The following is a 25146-nucleotide window of genomic DNA, read 5'->3' as shown; positions in this document are numbered from 1 at the left end:
GCATCTGTATTCTTTATACCCTCCCTGTGTATCTACGCATTTAAACATCCTTGACATGTAGTATTTTTTAGGATTTTATATTCATCAACATCTAATAAAATAAAAAAACAAAAATAATTTCCTTCTCATATACAAATAATGAAATTAATAGATATTAAAATTTGGAGATGGAGGAGGAGGGCCACCTCTTGAACCAAATAAAAAATAATCATCATGTCAGTTGCCAAGTAATTATTAAAAAATACCATTTTACCTTAATAATTCCTTTAAGCAAGAATCATGTGTACAGCCAGCCAACTCGCAACATCGTAGTCTTTTCTTAACTCTTTCACCTAAGCATCCAAGGCACCACGTAGCCCTTACGTCAAGATGATTCGTATGCTAAAGTCACAGAGTGCGCAAGTAGGAAATATTTACATTTCATGGTTTTCGGGTCATATTTCCAAATCTTGTTAGTTTTGCCTGTGCATATTTTCAAATTAAATATTAAATTTATTAATTTAATATTATATAAATATTAAAGATAAATTAAATTTTTATTAATAATAAATATACATTTACACAAATATAATAATATCATGTGTAATCAAATGAAGTGACAACAAAACATATTAAACTAACATGTTATATATAAAGTAAGTATTTAAATTGTTTAAAGAAAATTTTGGAGCGGGAGTAAAGTGTTCTATTGGAGATTTCATTACATTCTCATGAGGAATTTAATAAATTAACTAATTGTGATGAACAACTGCCGTATTTGACTGGAGAGGAAGGGGTTCAAACTATTTGAGATTTTTTTTTGGAGGATTTAGGTTAAAAAAAACATGACTTGATTCTAAAACAACAAATAAATACATATATTGGTAAAGTTATATATATCATGTACGTAAGATAAAAAAAAATATTGTTTAAGTGGTTGACATGCATCAAACCATGCCCATTCAATGCTTTTTTTTAATATTAATAATTTGGAAAATCTATCAATTGCATATAAATATGGAAAAGATAGATGAAATAGATAGAATCTATTTTTTTATAAGTTATTATTGAGAATATATAAATATCTTTATTTCATGGTTTGCTGAAATATTTAATTAACCACTTAGAGTTATAGTGTGCAGTAAAAAATGAACTTTTTCTCCACTCCAATACATATCATATTTTTATAAAAAAAACTATTGGTGATATAGATTTAATAATCTTTAAGTTTATGGCATGTAATAAAATATACATTTCACTCTTCTCTAATTGTTTTTAATATAACTTTACCACTACATATTGTAATTCTTTAAGTTTATTTAAAAAATAATTTTGATTTATTTAAATTTTAATTAAAAATAATAAAATAAAATAAATATCATTTGTGAGTGGACTCGCAGCAAAGCACATGTTCATTTCCTAAATAAATTTTGAAAAGAATAATCAACAGCATTTGAAAGTCACAACTTGGAGTGTGAATATTTTTAAAATAAATTGAATGTTTTTAGTTTTAAATTAATATTTTTTATTATTTTGATGTGTTAATGTTAAAAATAATAAAAAAAATATTATTATAATTTATTTAAAAAAAAATATCTTAAAAAACAATCTTTGAAAAAGATAACGCTGCTAATAGTTGAGGTTTACAGTGTCATATCAAACTTGATGTAACAATGATGTCGCGGCTTAATGTCTAAAACAGTAAAACAGTTGAACTTTTTTCCCCCTTATCATCAGGTTTTTTTTTAGAGATAAATCTATACAATAAATTATTTTGCCTCTTACTTTGCTATTTAATTATTTGGCTTTTAATTTTCTTGCTCTTTCTTTTCTACTTAATCATTTTATTATCTATCACTCACTAAACACGCATACACTTTTATTAGTAATCCCTGTAATGGTCTATCATTCACTGCTTTTACTATCTGATCACTTAACCTTTGCTGCTGTTGCTGCTGCTGGTGGTGGTGGTTAGTCCATGCTCTTGCCGTGTCTATGTTGATTCTGCTGCTCCATCTTGTACTTTGCTCTGCACCGCACTCTCCTCTGTTTACGCTCTCCCAGTATTCTTTACAACTTTATGTTCGTAGTTGCTGCCCTGGTTAATTATTTTGGTTGCTTAGCCTCTGCTGCTGCAGCTGCTGCTGGTGTCTACGTTGATTCTGCTGCTCCATGTTGTACTTTGCTCCCTCCTCTGTTTTTGCTCTCCCTGTATTCTCAACAACTTTATGTTCGTAGTTGCTGCCCTGGTTGATCTTGATCAGTGTTGTTTTTTTTTTTGGTTTGTTATTGATGGCTTAATCATTCTTAGGCTTTAGTATTACTTTAGTACATACTAAACAAATCAAATAGTAAATCAAATCTAAAAACAATCAGCATCCCCAGCTATCAGAATTTAAGCCCAATTCATCTGCAGAGTCTCATCAGCATTCTCACACCAGAGGATTCGAGAGGCTAAATACTTCTGAAATGAAGTCTTTGCTAACTGATGATGGCTTTGATTCCTCAAGATAGAGACATGGCTCAAGTTACCAATGTATCAAAGAAACTCTCTTATAATCAACGCGAAGGATTTTTAATTTATTAAGTTCTTAACATGAAAGACTAAGAACATGTGCTAAAACACAAGGACCACAATACAAATATAAGTTTTTATTCCATTAGAAAAGTCTTAAAACAAAAAAGAAACATATGATTTGTGATATATTTTCTTAATCGCTCACCATGTTTCAGAAGAAATCGACGGTTTGCAATCTAATGGTAGATCTATACCAATCTCGAAACTGCTGCAGGAAATCGACCTCGATGAATTATCCACTTCACCAATTTGTTGAATATTGATACCGTTACGTGATAATAGAATCCCCTCCAATTCCATTGCAACTTCTCTCATTGTTGGCCGGTTTCTTCCATTCAAATCCAGACATCTCTTTGCAAGATTCGCTATAACTATGGCTTCCTCTTCAGTGCAATCCCCCTTAACCTGAGCATCAATGATACCAAAGAGTCTACCATCTTCCATCAAATCAATGAAATGTTTGACTAAGCTCATGGTTTCCAGTGAATGGGTTAAGAAAATTGTTTTTTTCCCACTTAATAGCTCGACGAGAACTACTCCAAAACTATAAACATCACTCTTTTCTGTTAATTGACTGGTTCGAAAATACTCTGGATCTAAGTAACCAAACGTACCTTGCACCTTGGTGGTCAGATGAGTTTGATCGATGGAAACTGATCTTGACGTTCCGAAATCTGAAACTTTTGCTCTATATTTCTCATCTAAGAGTATGTTTGTGGACTTAATGTCTCGGTGATAAATCGGGATAGATGCTGTCGAGTGAAGATAGGATATCGCACCTGCAGCTTCCGAGGCGATTCGTAACCGCGATTCCCATGATAACGTAAAGTCCTCGTTTTGCTCATGGAGATACTGGGAAAGAGTTCCATTGGGAATGAATTCATAGACTAGCAGAGGAACATCAGTCTCCAAGCAACATCCAAGTAGCCTAACCACATTTCTGTGACTGATTTGTGAAAGAATGACAACCTCGTTGATGAATTCTTCTAGTTTTTCTTCATCCACTATTGTAGACTTCTTAACTGCAACAATACTCCCATCAGCTAACATTCCCTTGTAAACGGTTCCCTGGCCGCCATGACCAAGTATTCTGTTCTCATTAAAATAATCGGTCGCCTTTTCCAACTCATTTGAACTGAATATCTTTGTCTTTTGAACACTACCATCACTTGAGGATAATTGCTGCTGCAATAAGAGACCACCATTCCGTTTGAAAAACTTCTTCTTCAACTGAATGCTCTTCCTTCTTTTGAAAAGTTTGTACATCCACCAAGCACCAATGAGCAAGAACAGTACTCCAAGGGCCAGACCGATAACTGTATGATTGTTACATATAGCAAGATTTGTGAATAGCTTGTAATATTATAGGTTTTCAGTCCTGCTGGGAAATAAAGTTGATTTACCATCCTCAAATTAATTACAAAAGGGTAAACTTCATTTTTACTCATATAAATTCATCAATATTCCACTTATATCCGTATAGCTTAAGTTTTTCTGTTGTTAACCTAAAGTTCCACATGTACAAAGCTAAGTGGACAAAGGAATCACATGGGACCAAAAACTGATAGTGTGAGGCCGGTTGAAATGCCCAAATTAATTGAATTTACTTGCTAATTTCCTATATGGTTACCTTGGTAATTTGCGTGTTCAAGGTGGAGCTTGTTAATTAAATACATTGATAAATAAACAATTCATATGTCATAATCATAACAATTTTAAACATAACCAAAAAAAGATAGTAAACCATAAAGGATGAAGTTCGCATTTGTACGACCCTTTTGTATTCACACATCTTGTCAATCCATGGCAAGTATTGTTTCGGTCTTCACATTCATCAATGTCTAATACATAAAGAAACCAACAGAAATGAATCAATTCATAGATATGCATATAGAAAATTTTTTTATCTATAATTCGATAAAAACTTGTTGATTTTAAAAAAATTATTCACAATAACATGATTTTAATTTTATTTTTTTTAATTATTAAACTATATCAATTCAAGCCTGCTCCAAGTAATATTTATTAAGTATGGTTTGTTACAACTTCTATGTATACAATCAAAAGAAATATAAATCATAACAAGAATAATTAACAGCAACTATAATAACTGAAAAAGGGATAATATATTTTTGTGTGGGAAAAATTACCTCTGCATTGAAGGTAAGGGTTGCCCTCATAACCTTCTGAGCAAGAACAACGTCCGGCTGTCATATTTGTCGTACTATTTATTTGCGTTACGTAGCAATTATCGTCCATGGTATCTTTGTTGTATGTCCAACTATTGTTATTTAGTATCCAAGCCAGCGACATAGGAACAGTACTTGGCAATTTGTTGATTTCTTGGGGACTCCATATTTTGGAATAAAACCAATCCATGTCTGCTAGGAAGGCCAGTTTACGCCCGTCACTTCCTTGTTTACCCTCTATTAACTCGAAAGTTGAATTGAAAACCTGAAGTGAGGGAGGCCAGTACATATCTTGACAACAGTCCTTACCAGAGCATGCACCATTTCCAAGCCGAATATTACTAATGGAACTACCGTTGGAGCAAATTGAGTCGCACCCAACATGTTCGGTCGAGCCATTTTTTGTCCACAAACTGGCACGAGTATTGCAGCCCACTGCAATGAAATAATTGTAATATAGGTGAAAGAGTTCCTTCCAAATTCAAAGGTAGAATTACTTCTTGCCGGCCCAGAGATTCAACGGATATCACTGGACCCTTGACAACTGCACCTCTTTCTAATGTAATATTCACCAACTCCATGTTGATGCTAAGTAAAAGAGCTCTAGGAGGTTTGGAAGTTTCATTGCATTCAACGTCAAAAGATTCCTCCATGTAGCAATCCTTTCCAATCCCGAACGGGTATGGAATGCTAATATTTCCACAGTGGTCCGAACAATTAGGTTTTGCCAGACCAGCTGGTCCGAACAATTATATTATTTTAATCTTTCTTGCTTGATTAAAAAAATGTTAATGGATATTTGGAAGGTTAATTAAATTTGTTTCTCTAGCTAGATCGTTATACGATCGAAGGAAGTACTGCTCTTACATAATCAATTATTATGTCTAGCAATTTAAGATACTTTTTTTAGTTATTTTAGCCTTTTATTTTTAGTTATAAATCTTATTTTTAACATAAAATGACTGACAATTGAGGAAAGTGAATGATAATAAAGTTTCTTATAAATCAAAACTTTTAAAAAATAAGAATAACAGAGAAACACATAAAATATTTAATTTTTTTTAACTAAGTCTTCTTGCTAAAAGTCATGACAACTCTTTATTTAAAAAAACTAGAAAACTTTAATAATATTTAATAACGTGCCTAGACTATTTAAGGCTGGTCCACCATTTGTGGAAATAATTAAGAAAGTTACATAGATTAAAGTAGCACGCAAATGAGATAGGAAGTCCTGAGGAATTAACTAAAAGAAAATAATATTCTAGTTTAAATTCTATCATTTTTATTTTTTAATCTACATATAAATGTGTGATTTATTGAAGAACTTGAGTTAGCGGGTTCTTTTCTATAGTTCTAAAAACCCCCAATCCTCTGTTTTCTATTGCTCTGCCTCCTTCGAAAACCGTACGTCGTATCTTAATTATTATGGCTTCCATAAAGGGTATATGATAATTGGATACGTGACACATGAAGGGTTTATCCATTCCATCACTAGACTCAATATTTTTATATAAATAAAATAAAATTTGTAGTTACCCAATATTGGTTTAAACAATTGTTTTATATGGACCAATAATCTTCATGTGGAAGATTCATTAGAAAACCAACATACTTTGCAAAAGAAAATTTGTAGCAACATAGATGATTCATACGCTGAAGTCACAAATGCTCAAGTAGGACATATTTCCGACCCAGAAGCACTCGTGGATTGTTTACATCGAGGAAAGTATTATTATAATATCCTCCATTTCCTATATTTAAATACAGGTTGGTTTTTAACAAGTTTGGAATGGCAATGATTATTCTAATATAAGTATAGGTTGGTTTTTAAAATATTTTTAATTATTTTCCTATATATGATTTGAAACATATCTTATTTAATGAATGGAAATAGGAGAAGATCTAACAGAAATAGTTTCAATGAAAACACCATATAGTTTTGGGATTAAAATAAAATAAAATAAAAATATACTTGAGACATGAAGTTTTGCATCTAGTCTTTGAATTGTTTAAAGAATATTTTGGAGTGGGATTATAGTATTCTAGTGGAGGTTTTATTAAATATTCGTGAGGACTTTAATTAATTAATTGTGATGAATTTGTACAATAAATAATATCGGAGCTAATAATTTACTTGAGACATGAAGTTTATGGTTTACAATTGCCGTATTTGGTTGGAGAGAAAGGGTTTGAAACTATTTGAGATTTTTATATAATCTGAGCAACTAGACATCGGAGAATTTATATATATAGCAGAAAGATTCCAAGCAAAATTCAATCAGACGATATCCGGAACTTATAATTTTTAAAAAATATCCACTTCTAGAAAAATCTTAAAATATTAACAAAAATTTGAATACAAATTAAAACATAGTCATTTTCTAGATTTGCTCCCCTAAAATCAGTAATTCAAGTCCTATAAATTTCAGGGCCACTGGAGACTTACATGTTTATTAATTTTAAGATTTATTGAATTAATCAAAGCATATGCAGATTAAACATTCACGTTAATCTAAAAAAACACTTCTAAATTGAATTTGTCAATAGTGCACAAACTATAATTTAATAATTATTCAGTTTTATTTATATAAAAAAACAAATAACTTTCCAAGCAGCTTCCAAGAATAGTAACTTCTACTTTGAAATTTGTCAATAGTGCACAAACTATAATATAATCATATCATTTTACCTTCTCTTTCTAATAAAATATTTTCGTAGACATTTGAAAGTCTGTATATTTACCAAATAAGATTTTTTACAAACATTTTCTAAAATGTTGAAATAGCTACATTAATTTACATGAAAAAATTGCTAAAATAAAGTGATTAATTATTCAACACTAAATCCTTACCACTAAAATTCTTTAAAAAGTCTTTTTTCTTGATTTTTGGTTTTTTAAAAACTAATCCTGGCCATGATTGAAATCATTGAATTGGTCCAAGTTGATTTGTTGCAAACAACTGACAACCATTTATTTGAGCTCAATAATGGAAGTAGAGAATGAGAGAGAGAGCGGTATGATCTTTATTTGATTCAACTAGCTAGGATTAACTATATTTCAAGAAAAAATCACTGATTGTGACAGAGAAGAGTACCAGTAAACTGTGTCCAAATCATTTTCCACAAATTCAACAAGAAATTCTATTTACCGGTGGCCTTTGGAGCCACGCACTCATATTTTTGTAACTCAAGTATTTGTAAAATTAAGAGTTAGGATGTTTCCTTCCACCCTCCAAGCTTGACGTCCAGCTATAATAAATTCCACAGGACTACCAAAATGTTTCTCAATTGAGTGATGATGACTTTTGTCTAACCATTACGAAGATGATTGGAACTGTTCTCTTTGAACCACTTGAATTTCCTTGAACTCTTATAAATAAATAAAAAATTATAGAAAGACAACGTTCAGAAGACGATTCTATGAATAAAACAGGAGAAGAAAAGTCGCCAATTTCTTGAGGGCCATAACTTTTTTTATTTATAATGTGGAATATCCAGTAGATAATGAAGTACTTGGAATGAACTTTCTATCAGAAATTAATCAATAATCAAACTGGTCATGTCTATGATACAGTTTTAAATTATGAACCAATTGCTTTCACTTTTATTTAGGTATTGTACCCAGAAAGTTCCCTGCAATTTATTGATTTGGAAGAGTATTTGTTTTTTTTTTTCGCACTTAACACAGCCCACCAATCCCCCTGTAGTCCTCGATGTTGAATGTTCACTTTCATGCATGTCCCGAAGAAAATAAAATAAAAAGGGGAAAGGAAATATGGAACTTTTTCTCCAAGAAAGAAAAGAAAAGTTTCTAAGAAGTGTGATCAATTCACGCCTAATACTCACAGCTATTCACAAAAGGCACAGGTAATTACGAGCTTGTTAATTTTTACCATTTCTAGCAGTTACTAATACAAATCTTTTTTTTTTTTTATCGAGTATGTATTTTTACATTATCTAGGATTTTATCTATTAATGAAGAATTTTCCTTTAATCATATCCTGACATCCATTTTACACCAATGTCTTTTGTCTTTTGAAAGCTCCATCAACTCTTACATGTTGTTTTTTCAAAAACATCAATTTCATTATTTATAGCCTTTTGTCACTTTATTTCTGTTATGACATTTTCAAAATTCACAAGTCATAATAAAGAAAAATGAGTGTTAGATTCAATTTCAATGACCTCATAATTACTCTTCCATGTAGAGTTTTATAACACATTACGAATATTGTTGACCATTATTTATTGACATTACAAGTGGGTTTTGATGATCTAATAGTTGTGATGTATTTTCCGTAGGCTTTTTCTTTTTTCTCATCGTTAAGTTTCTTCTTTTCTAAAGCAATTTATTCCAACTTTTTTTTTACTTTTTTTTCTAAGAAAAGTAATATTTTAAAGTTCGATTCTCTTTTTCTAGCTCAAAGGCTTTTTCGGTATCCCTTAAATAGTTTTTTTTTATCTCTTCATGCCTTTTATTAATATTGCACTCTAGTTCTTTTTTTTATTATTTTATCTCAATGCCCAATGTTGAAACCTAATTTGACCCTCATTTTTGTATATATTTTGAAAAAAATTAGAAAAATTCAAAAAATATGTATTTTCAATAATTTTAGCTATTTTAATCATTTTATTATTTTCTTCATTTTTATTTAATTTTGTGTGTCAAAACATCTTGAAAATCATAAAAAATACAAAATGCAAAAATACAGAAATTGTTTTTAAAAATATAAAAAAATAGCTCGGATTTGAATTTGGATCGATAATCAAGGTATCATAGGCAAAAACAAGGTTTGAATTAAAGAAGAAAATGGCTTAATTTGATTTAATTTGGCTAAAAGTTGAAGAAATTTTATGTTGAAGGATGATTTTAAAACAAATAGCCAAATTATAAATCGATGAAGGGATTAATTGAAGAAGAAGAATATCAAAATTGAGAATTAAATTGATTAAAATTGCTGAATTTTAGGAGCCAATGATGGATTTGCAAGTCTAAATTAATTTAATTGGGATACAATTAGAAAGAAAAAGATGATTTAAAGCAAATTGAAACAATTCAAAATCCAAGGACTGTAATGAGAATAAACAATGTTTGTCCGGATTTTTATCCCAATTCATTTCAATCATACCAGTCTAATTGTATTAGTTTGATTCAATTTAGGCCCAAGTTAACTCAATTTGAATCCAATTATTTTTAATTGATTCATTTTTAGTCCAATTAAACCCCAAAATCCAACGATTAATTTTAGATTTTTCATTGCAATCCCAAGCAATTAAGCCAGAGATTGCAATCTCCAGAAGATCTTAAGCAATTAAACCAGATTGCAATCTCATAATTGCAGCTCAAATCTTCAATCAAGTCTCCAAGAATCAAGTCCTGGAAATTATGCTAAACTACGTTAATTCCAACCTTTGCTCTACAATAAAAAGAGACGGACAAAGGCAAGAAATGGGGAGCCTTCATCAACCAGGAGGAACCAAAAACAGAGCTCCTATTCATCCAATACAGAGCTTCTTGTACACAAAAAACACAAATCCATCTCCATAGTTTTCCTGGTTGTGAATACTGCACCATGTTATTTAGTTTTCCTGGTTGTGAACAATATACCAGAATGTCTGGGAATTTGCCTGCTTGATATTTACTCTTTATTTGTATGGTTACATTTAATTTCATCTTTAGCATTTGACTCAACATGCAAAAACTTCTTCTGAGTTTTGAAGGTGAATTCATGCTTTCCTCCCTCATGTTTGTGAATACTGCACCATGTTATTTAGCTTCGTCTGGAAAAGCTTTCCTTTTGTTGTCAACTGGTGTGTAAAACACTTTGTTGGACACCTTTGTACTAGTTTCCTATCAAAAAAGTCAAATTGTGTGCATATTATCACCTTAATGCATGGAAGGGTTTCTAATAATTTCTTTCCGCTTATGACGTCTTTCATCTAATTTTCCTAGGTACACAGAGAACACCGTAGCGCGCAGTTTGAGTCTACAAAAGCAACTCTGTCGATATGCTTCTGTTTCTCTGGATGCTGAGGTCGTCTACTTTCTCTTCCCATTGGCGTTGATCTCTCTGATATCTTAGTAGCTACGCTATCTGTGGCGAAGGATGCTCTGTTTATGTAACTTAGTTGTGAACATAAGTTGATGGTTTAACTTGTTAGTTTACAATATTTTCTTCCATTCAGGAAGGGATAAAAACGTATAAAGGGGGAAGGGGTTTGTTTTGTGAAAGAATGCTTGGGCCTACATAAATTTGGATTTGTACTTGTGGAAAATATTGAGTAATTGGAAGCTGCCTCTTTAGCAATTGCGATCAAGAAATTAATAGCACTTTTAATTTATTTGTCATTCTCATACTGTATTGGTATTGATACTTCTATTTCTTAAAGGCTACTGTTTTTTGTTCTTAATGCAAATAGGGTTGAATTTTGTTTTTTCCTTTCTTTCTTCAGTTGACAGGTCTATCAAATACAGACAGGCTGCAAAACTTATGGATGAAAGTTTCACAACCTGCACGTATTTGTATTGTATCATTTCTCTATCTCTAATAATATGGACCTCTCCTGTGGATGTAGGTGATTTGCCAAACCACGTTAAATATTATGTGCTAGTGTGCTAAGCCTCCAATGGACAACTATCAGAACACTATCAGTCCGCGCATAGGGGTCAGAATCCCCAACAATTGGTATCAGAGCATATGGTTTAAAGTGGTGTTTGATATTTGCTTAAAAATTAAAGTTCTCAAAATGATGTTTTGAATATACCACTGTGTAGAGGAGGAAGAGACGAGAACACTGGTGAAAACGGCGCAAAAATCGGACCTTAGGCATGGCCACACGCGCCTACACATGCCAATGAGGCGTCTACCCACGCGCGCAGACGCGCCCCACGCTTCTTCTTCGCCCGGATGGGCTGACCCTACCCGAATACCAGTTGACCCGACCCATATGCATGACCCGGATAAGGACAACGTTAGCATGTTGTCACTGTGACGTCAGCATGCACAGTTGTCAGGCATGCCATGTCATCGCCCAGTCAGCTGACACGCCAGCACAGTGGGACCCACCTGCCACGTCATCAGCCGCGAGCCGAGCTGAGGGATAGGACCAGTGTAGCTGATCCTACGTGCAACCGGATCTGAGATTGAATCTGGGTCGCTCATCAGGCCAGAATTGTTTTGATCAAATCTTAGCCGTCTGAAATGCGATTTGGATGATTTCAGACTTATTTCCATCTAATTTGATCGTTCCGGATGCAATGGTATGGTCCGACTATTGAGATTGAGACCAAAAGTGGTGGTGGGGAATTATTAAGAGAGATTGCCCGATTAGGAGGCATCTGAAGGTCATTATGGTGGTCGATGGAGATGGAGATGAAAAAGAAGAAGGTGCACATATTTACCCAATTACATGTGTTGAACTGTTAGGTGGGGAGATTGTTTATTTGCCTTGATGGAAGGCAAAATTGGGACACTCTGGACACCCGATCATGTGGACAATTAGCGGTGTAGAGTGGAAAATGACAAAGACCAATCTTGACGAATCTAAGCACTCGTAGTCTCGCTAGATGTTAAGAAATCAGGTATAGAACCAGGATATTCCAGATCACTTGTAAAGGAAAGCCGCAACAAAGCTAGCAAATGGTTGTATATACGAAAAGACAATATGATGGATAGATATGGCCAAAGAAGTTCTGTCTAGAAGATTGGGTTTTAAACAGGACTAGTGTGACCCCTCCAATCTTTCTTGGGAACTTGCTTAGTGGAAGGATTATCCATACGGTACTATTTTTGTATGTATAGCAGTTTGTAATGAAACAGTTGAAGACTAGCAAGACGACGACACAAGGGAACAGTTGGGTTCCGTATGTTCAAGGATCTGATAGAGCGGTGATTTCTCGGAAGAAGTTAGATTCGGTGACTGTGATTTCTCGAGGGTAGAATTGATGAAGACCCTGATAATGGAAGAGAAATACAGCAAGGGGATAAAGATTGGCACCCTATTTTGACTTGGACGGGTGTTGTGACAGGATGAGCTGCTGTCAAACATAAGCAAGGAATAAGGAGAAATCTAGAGAACAAAAATTACATGAGGGCATATGAAGATTGTGCAGGAGTACCCGTAGGATCCAACGAGGTACTGAAATGAGACAACAAGTGCAAGGAGAAGAAGTGTTCCCAGATGAAGCTCAGAGCAGAGACTTTGTAGAAGTTGTATAACATGAAGTCTCTTGTGCTCTTGATGAAAGACAACAGGCGAAGACCTTTCCAATGCATGCAAGGATGGAAAGAGAGCTATTGCAGAGGCACCTAATTAAGGGCTGTCGATACACGACGTCGGGCGACGGCTCCCGCTTTTTTGTTTATTTAACAAAAAGGGTTTTTTCTCGATTGGGGGAAACAAAGATTTTATTGGAGTCGCCATCTAGTAATTTGAGGGAACTAGAAATCCCAAATTAGACACTGGTCCCAGAGATTCGGGTACGGGGTTAGTTATGATTAAGGGAAGGTAGACACCACCCTTAAAACATCCTTTCAAAAGAAAGGTTACCCTTACTTGTGTGTTTTTATTTGATTCAAATGCGATTATATTTTGGGCTTATTTGTAAATTTTTGTAAATGATTAACGTCGGTCCCTAAAAATAGGAGACATGTTAAAAATGACATCAGTCCCTAAAAATTGGAGACTCGTCTGAGTTACCAAAAGAAATAATGGATATAATCCATTATATTTTGGGTTTATTGGTAATTTGTTTTTTTAAATGGTTAACGTCGGTCCCTAAAAATAGGAGACACGTTAAAAATGACATCAGTCCCTAAAAATTAGGAGACTCGTCTAAAATATTGACGTTTGTCCCTAAAAAGGAGAATTACGTCTGGGTTACCAAAAGAAATAATGGACATAATCCATATTTGGTATTTACATTTTTGACATCGGTCCTTTTGAAAAAAGAGACGTGTCGACTTTGGTTTTTGTATTTTTTACAACATGCAAGAAAATTTACAAGCATTTATATATAAAAAATATCAAAAATACAAGTAGAAACCCAAAAAATTACTTGAGTGTCACTGTATAGGTAAAATACTGAAATACCCTCGAATTTCTCCGAAAATTACGAAAATGCCACTGGCGGCGCGTGTGGCACACGCGCGGCTACTGTTGGCGGCGGGGAGATTTTCCGGAGAGATTTCTGGCCAACCGATGGTCGATCCTGGTAGATTTGATGTCGAGGGTTCTGATGGCGGTGGTCTCGACGGCCGTTGATGGCGGACGAGGGAGAATCGTCGGTTTGAAGCTTCGATGGCCGACGCAAATCGCGGCCCTTTTCCGGCCAGATGAGGCGGAGAAAACGATGAAAAACCACCAGGTTGTTTCTTTACAGAAGGGTAGAAACCTTTCTGTGGTGGCGCGGAGGCTGGAGATGGCCGGATATGGGAGATCGGAGGAGAGAGAGGGAGTCGCCGGCGAGAGGAGAGAGATGCTCTGGGTTATGCTACGGTGAGAACGTTAGCACGGTACACCGGTGCCGCTGAGGCCTGTGATCCGTTGGATCTCTGATGGAAAGATCGTGTGGCTGTGATTGGCCCGATCTGCAGGTTGATCGGACGGTCCGGATGAACGGAGGTTTGATCGGGTGTGACGCGGTGCACCGAAATCTCGGTACACCGGGTGACGTGGCGCAACGGGATCAAAGCTTAGATTATTTCAAGGGCTGAGATGTGTTTGGGTTTTAATCTGGTGTGGTAAGCCCTATTGTATCCTATTAAATCAACGGTTCAGATCTAAACACTATTAGATCTAACGGTTAGGATATATTTGGTATTTTTCATATTGTTTTTAATAAAAATCAATATCCTACTCTCGTGAAGAAATAGTAAAAAAAAACATGAATAGTATACATCTAATCTCTCTTCTCGTTTTTTTTCTTTTTTTCTTCTTTTTTCTTCCTCCTGGCATCCGGCGTACTGTCACTCGCTATTTATAGCCAATGAGAGGGGCAGCAAGCATCTGCTTTAAATAAAAAAAATGTATTCATCCAACTGCTCGCCTACAATATAACTGCCCCGCCTAATATGACAATGCTGTATTATTAATTTTGTTTTATTATATATAATAATATATATTTATATAGGTAAAATTAAAACTTAAATTAGTATTAGAAAAAGCCCGATTCAACCGTTAAAAATCAATTTTAATTACCGAAAATTATGTTGAAACATAAAAAAAACTTTCAATGGATATAAACCCGGTGGACCGGGTTTTGACCAAAAAATAACAGGTTTGACCCAAAACGGCATGAAACTCATTTTTTATCCTGGTCGACATGGTTTGACCCGTATTGACCTGGTGAACTCGGTTTTGGTCAAAAATGACGGTTTTGACCCGAAACGGCCCGAAACTCATTTTTTATCCTGGTCGACATGGTTTGACCCGTATTGACCTGGTGAACTCGGTTTTGGTCAAAAATAACGGTTTTGACCCGAAACGGCCCGAAACTCATTTTTTACCCTGGTCGACATGGTTTGACCCGTATTGACCTGGTGAACTCGGTTTTGGTGAAAAATAACGGTTTTGACCCGAAACGGCCCGAAACTCATTTTTTACCCTGGTCGACATGGTTTGACCTGTATTGACCCGGTAGATTCGGTTTTGATGGAAAGATGCGGTTGACTCGAGAAAAATATATTTTTGAATTTTTAAACTTTTTCTTAATTTTTTTGGATTTTTATAAATAATAATAGAAATAAAATAACATCCAAGAAAATCTTGGTGGATCCAAAATTGGGTTACAACAGTTGCCCCCTCTTTACAATACTTACGGTGCAAAGGCATTGGAAAATTCATTTTCTTTTGACTTTGCATAGTAAGTTTTGTAAAGAAAAATGATGGAAGTGTTGAAAAAATACACAGATTTTTCAGTTGGTCTAATTCTTAAGGGCGACCTGCCCAAATGAAAAACATGAAAGTGTTTTCAATATTGATCTTGTGAAATACATGAAAGTGATTTCAACATTGGTTTTCTGAAACACATGAAAGTGATTTCAGATTAGCATTGTGAAATACATGAAAGTGATTTCAACAATGGTTTTGTGAAATACATGAAAGTGATTTCAACATTGGTTTTTTTTTGTGAAATACATGAAAGTGATTTCAACAATGTTTTTGTGAAATACATGAAAGTGATTTCAGCAATGGTTTTGTGAACCGACCTGTCTGTGAAATACATGAAAGTGATTTCAACATTTTTGTGAAATACATGAAAGTGATTTCAACAATGAGCTTCAGGGTTGATGAAAAATTCTAAAGGAAGTCATACCTGTATGGTTGAGATCTGATTTGTAAATCGATCTCAGAGATGATGAAATCTTCTCAAGAAAGTCTTGTATGTACGGTTGGGATTTGATTTGTAATTGGATCCCAATGATGAGGAAAGCTTTTCAAGAAAGTCTTGTATGTACGGTTGGGATCTGATTTGTAAATCCCAAAAATGAGGAAAGCTTCTCAAGAAAGTCTTGTATGTACGGTTGGGATTCGATTTGTGGATCCCAAAAATGAGGAAAGTTTCTCAAGAAAGTCTGTATGTACGGCTGAGATTTCTGCCGTTCAAAGTGATGGTAGGAGTAAATTCCTTATAAATCACGCAGTATTTGGCAAAAGACATCATCAACTTCTTGCATTTTCAATACTCTCAAAGTTCTCAACTTTTGAAGCTTTAACCATGTCTTCCTCTTCTTCCAATGCTAACCCAAACCCTGTTCCTGCAGTAGAGCCTGCAGTTTGGCGTACTACCTTTGAAGTGAATGGTCGTCCAGTTACAATAGAGGATACTGTAATGGACAATGAAGATATTGCTGTAGCTGTGGCTAGAGACATGATCCTTCCTCGTGATGAAATAATGTTGGCAGCCAGGACCGATATTGAAGCAGTGAATCAGTCACTTGCTCTCAGTATCAGAGCTACCTCGTCTTTGGTGAACGTTGCAGAGCGTCTTCATGCCAGAAGACTTGAGTTGAATACTCAGGTTCTTGATCTCCATCATCAGATTGAGAATTTAAGGAATAGACTTCGTGATGAGAGACGTCACAGAAACAACTTGGAGAGGAGAAACCAAGAGTTAAATACACGTGTTGACTTTTGGAGGGACTATGTTAACACACGACACCTCGAGTTCGAGGAAGAGATGGAGCGTATGCATAAACAATTTGAGGAATTCCGAGGCATGATTAATCATCAAGATGAAAATATCCCTGATCGCCCTCGCACTGTTTAACATTTGTAGTTGTAAACCCCTTTTTCCATGAATAAAAATCCATCTTTCTTGTCTTCATTTATGAATTTGGCTTTTGTGGAATAGCCATATTTGATGTGATTTACAAGAACTTCAATTCATGTGAATCTCGTTGGATCCCAGTGGGAATTTTGTTTCTTGAAATATCTGCAAAACAAATATGCAATGCCCGTGAAGTTAGATGATATGCAATGCATCTTACCTTTTTTTTGAAATATAGGTTCCCCCCTCTTTGATGCTTCATCGTCATGGGGTGGCTTTGTTTGCATTCCAAAGCCTTCTTTGTTCTTTCGATGCATTGGCTCATTCATGTGCTAGCCATCCATACAGCTGTAAATGAAGTGCCCATCTTGGGCTGTCCGTGATGATTACTACTCTCGCTGTTTCTCAAGCTTGACAATGCCCCCAAGTGTAGTGTTGCTTGATTTATCATTAAGAAGCTTAACAAATCGTTCATCTCCTGGGTTCTTTCAAGAATTGTTCTCTGATTGATTGTGCGCATCGTGCCAACACCCATCAAGTTTGTCAATCAGTTATGAACTCACCTCCAGTTGAAACATACCCTTCAAGTATATGCAGTCATCCACTTTCATGGAACTGTCATGTCATTCAGACCTGCATTTCATACTTTGCAGTAAAAAGCTCATCGTTGTATGCTCAGTTTGTTTCTCAATAAGTTCTTCTCAACTCATCTAACCAGATTGTGAAAAGAAGTGTCTCGGCCTCATCAATGATGTTGCTTTTATCACCCATAATCATGTGGTGCAGTGCACATTGACTTCAAATCAGATGGTCTCACGGTCAGTCTAGGTGGGTGCGGTGCATCCTCCCAACATTCATTCACAACAATTCATGTGATAACATCTTTCAATAGTCATAGCCATATTGGAGATGATAAACCAAGATGAAGATATGAAGATGTCCTTCAGGTACATCTTTGCTCTCAATTGTTGTCCCCAGGAGTGTCGAGGAGAATTGATGTCATTTATGTCAGGAATTTGCAAACTTGGTCGATGTTCTTCTTGTTTGAAAATCTTTCTTATTTTGGAATCAAATCTCACATTTCAAAGGTCATGTCTATTCAAGTATGATTGTTGAAATGAAATCAGAGAGATGTCAATTTTTGAAAGTATTTTTTGGAAATCAAGCTTTATTGGTCAAAGATCCAACACACGCTATTCAATATAGTCCTTTGATTGTCTTGTATTTTGAGAGAAAAGAAATTGACTCGTTGTAAGATTAAAATGGTTTTTCCATGGTTCTTTGTATCCATTTTAACTCTAATTTTGGGTATATCTTTTGATTGTCTGTGATGAGGTGACCTTTTATGAATTTCAAGAAAAACAAGGTACCCGAGTTAAAACTTGAGGCTTTATCAAGAAAGATTGTTTCTTTTTCTTAGCAACAATTTTATCAGCATGCATAATAATCAGTAGCTTGATTCATGAAGTCACGACCTGTATGAACAACTCTTCAATTTTTGAGATCGCCATTTATCGGTTCAGATTGCTTACTTGATTAAAAAGGACTTTCTAAAGCACGTAATGTAGGCTATGGTTCATGGCTATGAAAGAAAGGAATTTCACAAGCTCAAAAGGTGTTTGAGGGTTTCAAGAACCTAGGATCACCATCAATTACTCATCAATCTCTTTTCCTCACGTTGTCTTTGTAGAGACAGTGACATATAACCTTGTTAATCTCAAAAATCAAAATTTGTTTAGCATAGGTCATAACGCAAATCCAACTTTTCTTTGATGAATAGCCAATCTAATCTTTTGGAGATCGTAAAGGCTTTATCATAGACACACCAAAAGACATCACACTTGATTTTTCGGGTTAACTTTTGGCATTTGTTGTGTCTTTATCAATCTTTGGCTTTCTTCTTCTAGCCCTTTCTCAATCATTGGACTTTTGTTCTAAGCCTTCCCTTTATCCATCGACTCTAACATTGTCTTTGTCTTTTCTAGGAAAAGATTCTCATTGCCCCCAGTGTGGGGTGTGATCCTAGTCAGGGTTTTTTATGAAAGAAATATGCTATCAGCTCAAAATGGGACTGCAAGGGATATATATTTCAAGAATTATGAAAGGATGAAACGAAAATGGCCTTTTCTCATTTCAAGCAAGGTCGGTTAGAACCGATAAATTTTGACCTCATCCAATGTAATGATTTAGACTTGTACGAATCATAATTCATGAGTCCATAACTACTGAATCCACTACGTGTCATTATGCATACTGCTAAAACTTAGCTATATAGTGTGTGGTTCAATTTCATGTGTGAGCTCAAAAGTTTCTTGGTCACCTCATGTCATTTTAACAAGCATCGAGTCATTTAAGCAAAATAATTTTAATCTTCAGGATTGACTAATCTTAAACGCATGTTGGAGCTTGATCAAAATATTTTGTCAAAATAACCTTTGAAAGAAACATCTCATGCTTTCAAAACAACAAAGGGACAAAGAAAAGACACATTTCGTTAAAAGATGAGATGTGATCCCAAAATATAATGCAGAATGACAAAACTCATAACAAAAAGGATCGACAGTTTAACACTCTTCTTGGATCAGCTTTTCTGGCGATATCTGTGTTTTGCCAAGCATTTCGATCACTTGTCAATCTGAGGATGTTGAGGTGACAATATGGTTGATGACGTCATTTTGCACAAACTCAACTTGATTCTTGAAATTCTTGCAAACGTTCAACTGAATGGCACAAAATCCCCCAATGATATTCATGTATCTTTTACTAAGGGATGAGGGCTCAAAGGCGCACTCAAAAGGAGTTGAGGGCTCAAAGGTGCACTCAAAATGGAGGTAGGGTTAGAAAATGCACTACCTAAGGGATGAGGGCTCAAAGGCGTACTCAAAAGGAGTTGAGGGCTCAAAGCCGAACTCAAAAGGAGGTAGGGTTAGAAAACACACTACCAAAAGGATGAGGGCTCAAAGGCACACTCAAAATGGAGGTGAGGGCTTAAAGGCGCACTCAAAAAGAGGTAGGGTTAGAAAACACACTACCAAAGGGACGAGGGCTCAAAAGCGCACCCAAAATGGAGGTGAGGGCTCAAAGGCGCACTCAAAAGGAGTTGAGGGCTCAAAGGCGCACTCAAAAGGAGGTAGAAGGAAAACGCACTACCTAAGGGATGAGGGCTCAAAGGCGCACTCAAAATGGAGGTGAGGGCTCAAAGGCGCACTCAAAAGGAGGTAGGGTTAGAAAACGCACTACCAAAGGGATGAGGGCTCAAAAGCGCACCCAAAATGGAGGTGAGGGCTTAAAGGCGCACTCAAAAGGAGGTAGGGTTAGAAAACGCACCACCAAAGGGATGAGGGCTCAAAAGCGCACCCAAAATGGAGGTGAGGGCTCAAAGGCACACTCAAAAGGAGTTGAGGGCTCAAAGGCGCACTCAAAAGGAGGTAGGGTTAGAAAACGCACTACCAAAGGGATGAGGGCTCAAAGGCGCACCCAAAATGGAGGTGAGGGCTCAAAGGCGCACTCAAAAGGAGTTGAGGGTTAGAAAACGCACCACCAAAGGGATGAGGGCTCAAAAGCGCACCCAAAATGGAGGTGAGGGCTCAAAGGCACACTCAAAAGGAGTTGAGGGCTCAAAAGCGCACTCAAAAGGAGGTAGGGTTAGAAAACGCACTACCAAAGGGATGAGGGCTCAAAGGCGCACCCAAAATGGAGGTGAGGGCTCAAAGGCGCACTCAAAAGGAGTTGAGGGTTCAAAGGCGCACTCAAAAGGAGGTAGGGTTAGAAAACGCACTACCAAAGGGATGAGGGCTCAAAAGCGCACCCAAAATGGAGGTGAGGGCTCAAAGGCGCACTCAAAAGGAGTTGAGGGCTCAAAGGCGCACTCAAAAGGAGTTGAGGGCTCAAAGGCGCACTCAGAATGAGGTAAATTGGCGGAGTCAGGGCAATAAGTCCAGAGTCTAACAGATGCTGGTAGACAAACTCGAGTGGTTGAGGTATGTCAATCGTGGCAAAGACATTTGAGCAATTGATGTTATAGTGAGACCTGGTTGGACCACATAATTAAGGCTTCCCATCGTTAGAGGCAATCCTTTGATTCATCTCTCATTATTGTTCTAGAATTCTTGGTAGAATCTTCAATCATTCCCCTCTTCATAGCTTGTTCAAATCTTTCGACAATCCTCACAACATCATATCAATCTTTCCAATGTTGTTGTGGTTATTTGTGGATTGGTAGAAACTTTCCAACAGCCAGGTGATCTTAGTAACGCACAGAAATATGCAACACCACCATTGCCAACGTGTGGAATCATGCGTTGTCTTAACTGGAAGAGAAACTGATGAATCTGAAAACCCTTTTGTCTCCTCTTTGATTCCTCACTGGCAGTGCACCAAACAAACACCTATAGTGGGAATTCTGCTCCGTTAAAGTTTCAATGTCTGCTCTTGTTTTTCTCAGAGCAGCATCCGATACTGCTGGACCGGAATGATGTTCACAAGAGATGTCTGGAAAGAAAGCCAATGCACCAGGAACAGAAAGCTAGCAGCTATTATGTGCTCTTGGAATATGCGAAGGCTTTGAACGACTATCAGTGCAGTTGAATGAGAACAAAGGTTGTCATTAGTTGATGACTGAAGGCATTGCTGTCATTGTTCATGACTAAAAAGGAGAGGTGCAACTTCAATGGAACGTGGACAAGTAGTGTTCCACGCAAGAGACTGTGCAGACGTTCCCTTTCCATTCTTGAAGCTCAACACTTATTCAAACAATTTTATGAGTTGAGCTACTTCACCTTTACTACTCTCAACTTCCTTTTGATAACGAGTCTCTAGCTAACCCCTGTCTTGATTTTCCATCTTCATCAGTCCATTAGACCTCAGGTAGGGGAACGTATGTTTCAAACGTGTGCATGCTTGATAAATGAATGAAATGCACAAATGGATGCAAAATGCCATATGTTTTATGCATGCTTGTTATTTGTTTCAAGGTTTCCTTATGACGAGGAATAGACCACATCAGATTCTCTTAAGAAAGTTCTCACTGAGGACTCCAAACCTACAGGAACTTGAACCGATTTGGGGGAGAAATTTGATTTTTATTGGATATCCTTTAGTTGTTTTTCCTTCTACTCTCTTAGCAGAAGTAACCCTACCATGATGTTTCCATGCCTTCTTCACTGACTCCAATAATTTCTTTGAGGTCTTGAAATCTTCATAAAATGTTGCTAGTTCGGTAGTCCTTGGAATAAACTGCTCATGTTAGATCCCACATCGGAAGCGAACGTCAAGAGCTAGGGCCTTATAAGTGCATGCTCATCTTGATTAGTAAGACGCGTTTAAAACCCTGAGGGGGACCTGGGTGGAAGCCTTAGGAATGGGTGGACCGGGGGGCCTAGAAGGGACAATATCTGACAGGGTGAGTGTGCTGCACTACTCTGAAAGACGCGTTTTGAGGCCATGCGTGGCTGCCAAGAACAAACCCGTCAGGGGAACCTGGGTGGAAGCCCTGGACATGGGTGGATTGAGAGGCCCAAAGCGGACAATTTTTGCTAGTGAGGTGGGGTGTTACAGCTCAAATCAAAATTGTCGTAAAACCATGATAGGACAATAGTTAATACAGCAGCAGGCTCCTATCAACGGGACCCATGGGTACTCACCACAATACGCCAGATAAGATTTGAAATAAGCATATCGACTTCTCCAATGAAATTGAGATTTACTTAGACTTAGGAACATTGATTCCCATGTGGTTTTTCCTACTTCATGCAAGTGTTTTTCAGCAAAATTCTCCAGCTGAGAATAAAGATGCCACGGGGTACCAACCAGACCTGAAATCTTCCCCTCAATCATATGACTCATAGTCCAGACAAACAATAACTGCAAGCAACATCTTAAACGACCCCTTCCAGCTTTTCTGCAATAATTCAAGGATGAGAAAGTTTCTGCCAATATTGCTGTAGCAGGGTTAATTTTAAGGGTCACCACATTTTTGAATACATTAACAGCTTCAAAATCAATCATTCCTTCGGCAGATGGGAAAAGAACCAAACCATATATGCCTAAGGCCAAAATTCTCAATCGAATTTCATTGCTTTCATCATGTAATCTCTTCTTGAATATGGCTTCTAGCTCATTCCAAAACCAACCCTGGCTATTTCCTCGTTTAGTTGCATGTGATTTTGCTAGTTGACAGTCTATCTGGGTAATCCAAGCAAAGTTAGAAAGTGCATGCTCTATAGGTGTGTAAAAGTACACCTTTTCTGACTTTGGCCAATTTAGCAGGGATTCATACTCCTCAATAGTAGGAGTCATATCCACAGTATCAAAAGTGAAGCATCGATATTCTGGATCCCAAAACCCTATCATGGCCTGAAAACAAGCATGTTGGACCCTAATTTTCAGTAAATGTGATAGATCCCCATATTGTTTCTGAAAAATGATTTGATCATGAGAGGATAACTTTTCCCAGCAGTCTAGCAGTTGTCCTGTACCAAGTGGTCTGTCATCTAATTTAACATGCTCTGGCAACTGAGACTTAAATTCTGATGGCAAACAATCCCCTTCATCATGCTGGCTCAATTCTGATCTGGTCAAAAATTCCTCAATAGTAATGGATTTTTCCATCTCACACTTCCTGTAAGGATCGGTGGAGACTTAATGAGCATATGAAATGTATATGAACATGTATGTTCATGCATTGACATTTGTTCGTGTCCTAATGGGTATATCCTACTTGATAGGATCTAGCTCATAAGGTTTGGTTCAGTTTAGTCTATCCTTAAAGATATTCTTTGGTTCTTAGATTGCCCGAATTACTCGTGAAGTAATCGGCCTCTTAACCTTATACAACATGAGTAGGGGAGAAAAAACTCCACAATACTAGTTGCATAGGGTGAGTTACAATCCAAGCGAAAGTCCAAATGAGCATCAGTGGACATAAGTCACACTTGCCACTTGAATCTCTCTTTTCTAATCTTAAACAGGACGAGCTCGGGTCCAGAGCTTTTATGGGTTCACCGTGAAGTGTGTGAATACACAAATAAATAATATGTATGCATGTGACGATATGAAAAATTGAAAAGAATCACAGTAGATATTGCATAAAATAAATAATGCAAATAAAATAAATGCCCAAAAATAAATAGCGATAAGAAAGAGCAAATGAAAAGCAAACACAAGCAGTTGGCTCAACCCTAAGTCCCCAGTGGAGTCGCCATTCTGTCGATACACGACGTCGGGCGACGGCTCCCGCTTTTTTGTTTATTTAACAAAAAGGGTTTTTTCTCGATTGGGGGAAACAAAGATTTTATTGGAGTCGCCATCTAGTAATTTGAGGGAACTAGAAATCCCAAATTAGACACTGGTCCCAGAGATTCGGGTACGGGGTTAGTTATGATTAAGGGAAGGTAGACACCACCCTTAAAACATCCTTTCAAAAGAAAGGTTACCCTTACTTGTGTGTTTTTATTTGATTCAAATGCGATTATATTTTGGGCTTATTTGTAAATTTTTGTAAATGATTAACGTCGGTCCCTAAAAATAGGAGACATGTTAAAAATGACATCAGTCCCTAAAAATTGGAGACTCGTCTGAGTTACCAAAAGAAATAATGGATATAATCCATTATATTTTGGGTTTATTGGTAATTTGTTTTTTTAAATGGTTAACGTCGGTCCCTAAAAATAGGAGACACGTTAAAAATGACATCAGTCCCTAAAAATTAGGAGACTCGTCTAAAATATTGACGTTTGTCCCTAAAAAGGAGAATTACGTCTGGGTTACCAAAAGAAATAATGGACATAATCCATATTTGGTATTTACATTTTTGACATCGGTCCTTTTGAAAAAAGAGACGTGTCGACTTTGGTTTTTGTATTTTTTACAACATGCAAGAAAATTTACAAGCATTTATATATAAAAAATATCAAAAATACAAGTAGAAACCCAAAAAATTACTTGAGTGTCACTGTATAGGTAAAATACTGAAATACCCTCGAATTTCTCCGAAAATTACGAAAATGCCACTGGCGGCGCGTGTGGCACACGCGCGGCTACTGTTGGCGGCGGGGAGATTTTCCGGAGAGATTTCTGGCCAACCGATGGTCGATCCTGGTAGATCTGATGTCGAGGGTTCTGATGGCGGT

General features: G+C 36.4%; 3 protein-coding genes across 5 annotated transcripts in view; all 3 read right to left on the bottom strand.

Annotated features, from left to right (window-relative positions):
- Positions 1-25146, bottom strand: part of LOC127905073 (wall-associated receptor kinase-like 2) — a 142955-nt gene that overhangs the window by 72230 nt on the left and 45579 nt on the right. For 2 of the 3 annotated variants that reach the window (XM_052451339.1, XM_052451340.1), the window contains exon 2: positions 2533-3700. In XM_052451339.1, the coding sequence (XP_052307299.1) occupies positions 2699-3607 (909 nt within the window). In that variant the 5' untranslated portion in view covers positions 3608-3700 and the 3' untranslated portion in view covers positions 2533-2698. Of the gene's footprint in view, positions 1-2532; positions 3701-25146 lie in introns of those variants that run through there. The other variant, XM_052451341.1, reaches the window with a different exon arrangement.
- Positions 3723-5197, bottom strand: LOC18110496 (wall-associated receptor kinase-like 8). Its single transcript, XM_052451673.1, has 3 exons — positions 4708-5197; positions 4284-4398; positions 3723-3873 (listed from the first exon to the last, which is right to left on the bottom strand). The coding sequence occupies exons 1-3, from the start codon at positions 5033-5035 to the stop codon at positions 3723-3725; spliced, it is 594 nt and encodes a 197-aa protein (XP_052307633.1). The 5' UTR covers positions 5036-5197.
- Positions 22580-23626, bottom strand: LOC127905131 (uncharacterized). The gene has a single exon (XM_052451672.1). The coding sequence runs from the start codon at positions 23624-23626 to the stop codon at positions 22580-22582; it is 1047 nt and encodes a 348-aa protein (XP_052307632.1).

This window comes from Populus trichocarpa, chromosome 3, assembly GCF_000002775.5.
Source record: "Populus trichocarpa isolate Nisqually-1 chromosome 3, P.trichocarpa_v4.1, whole genome shotgun sequence".
NCBI classification, from domain to species: Eukaryota; Viridiplantae; Streptophyta; class Magnoliopsida; order Malpighiales; family Salicaceae; genus Populus; species Populus trichocarpa.
Note: the sequence above shows the minus strand (reverse complement) of the source record. Positions and strands in the feature narration are given on the sequence as shown.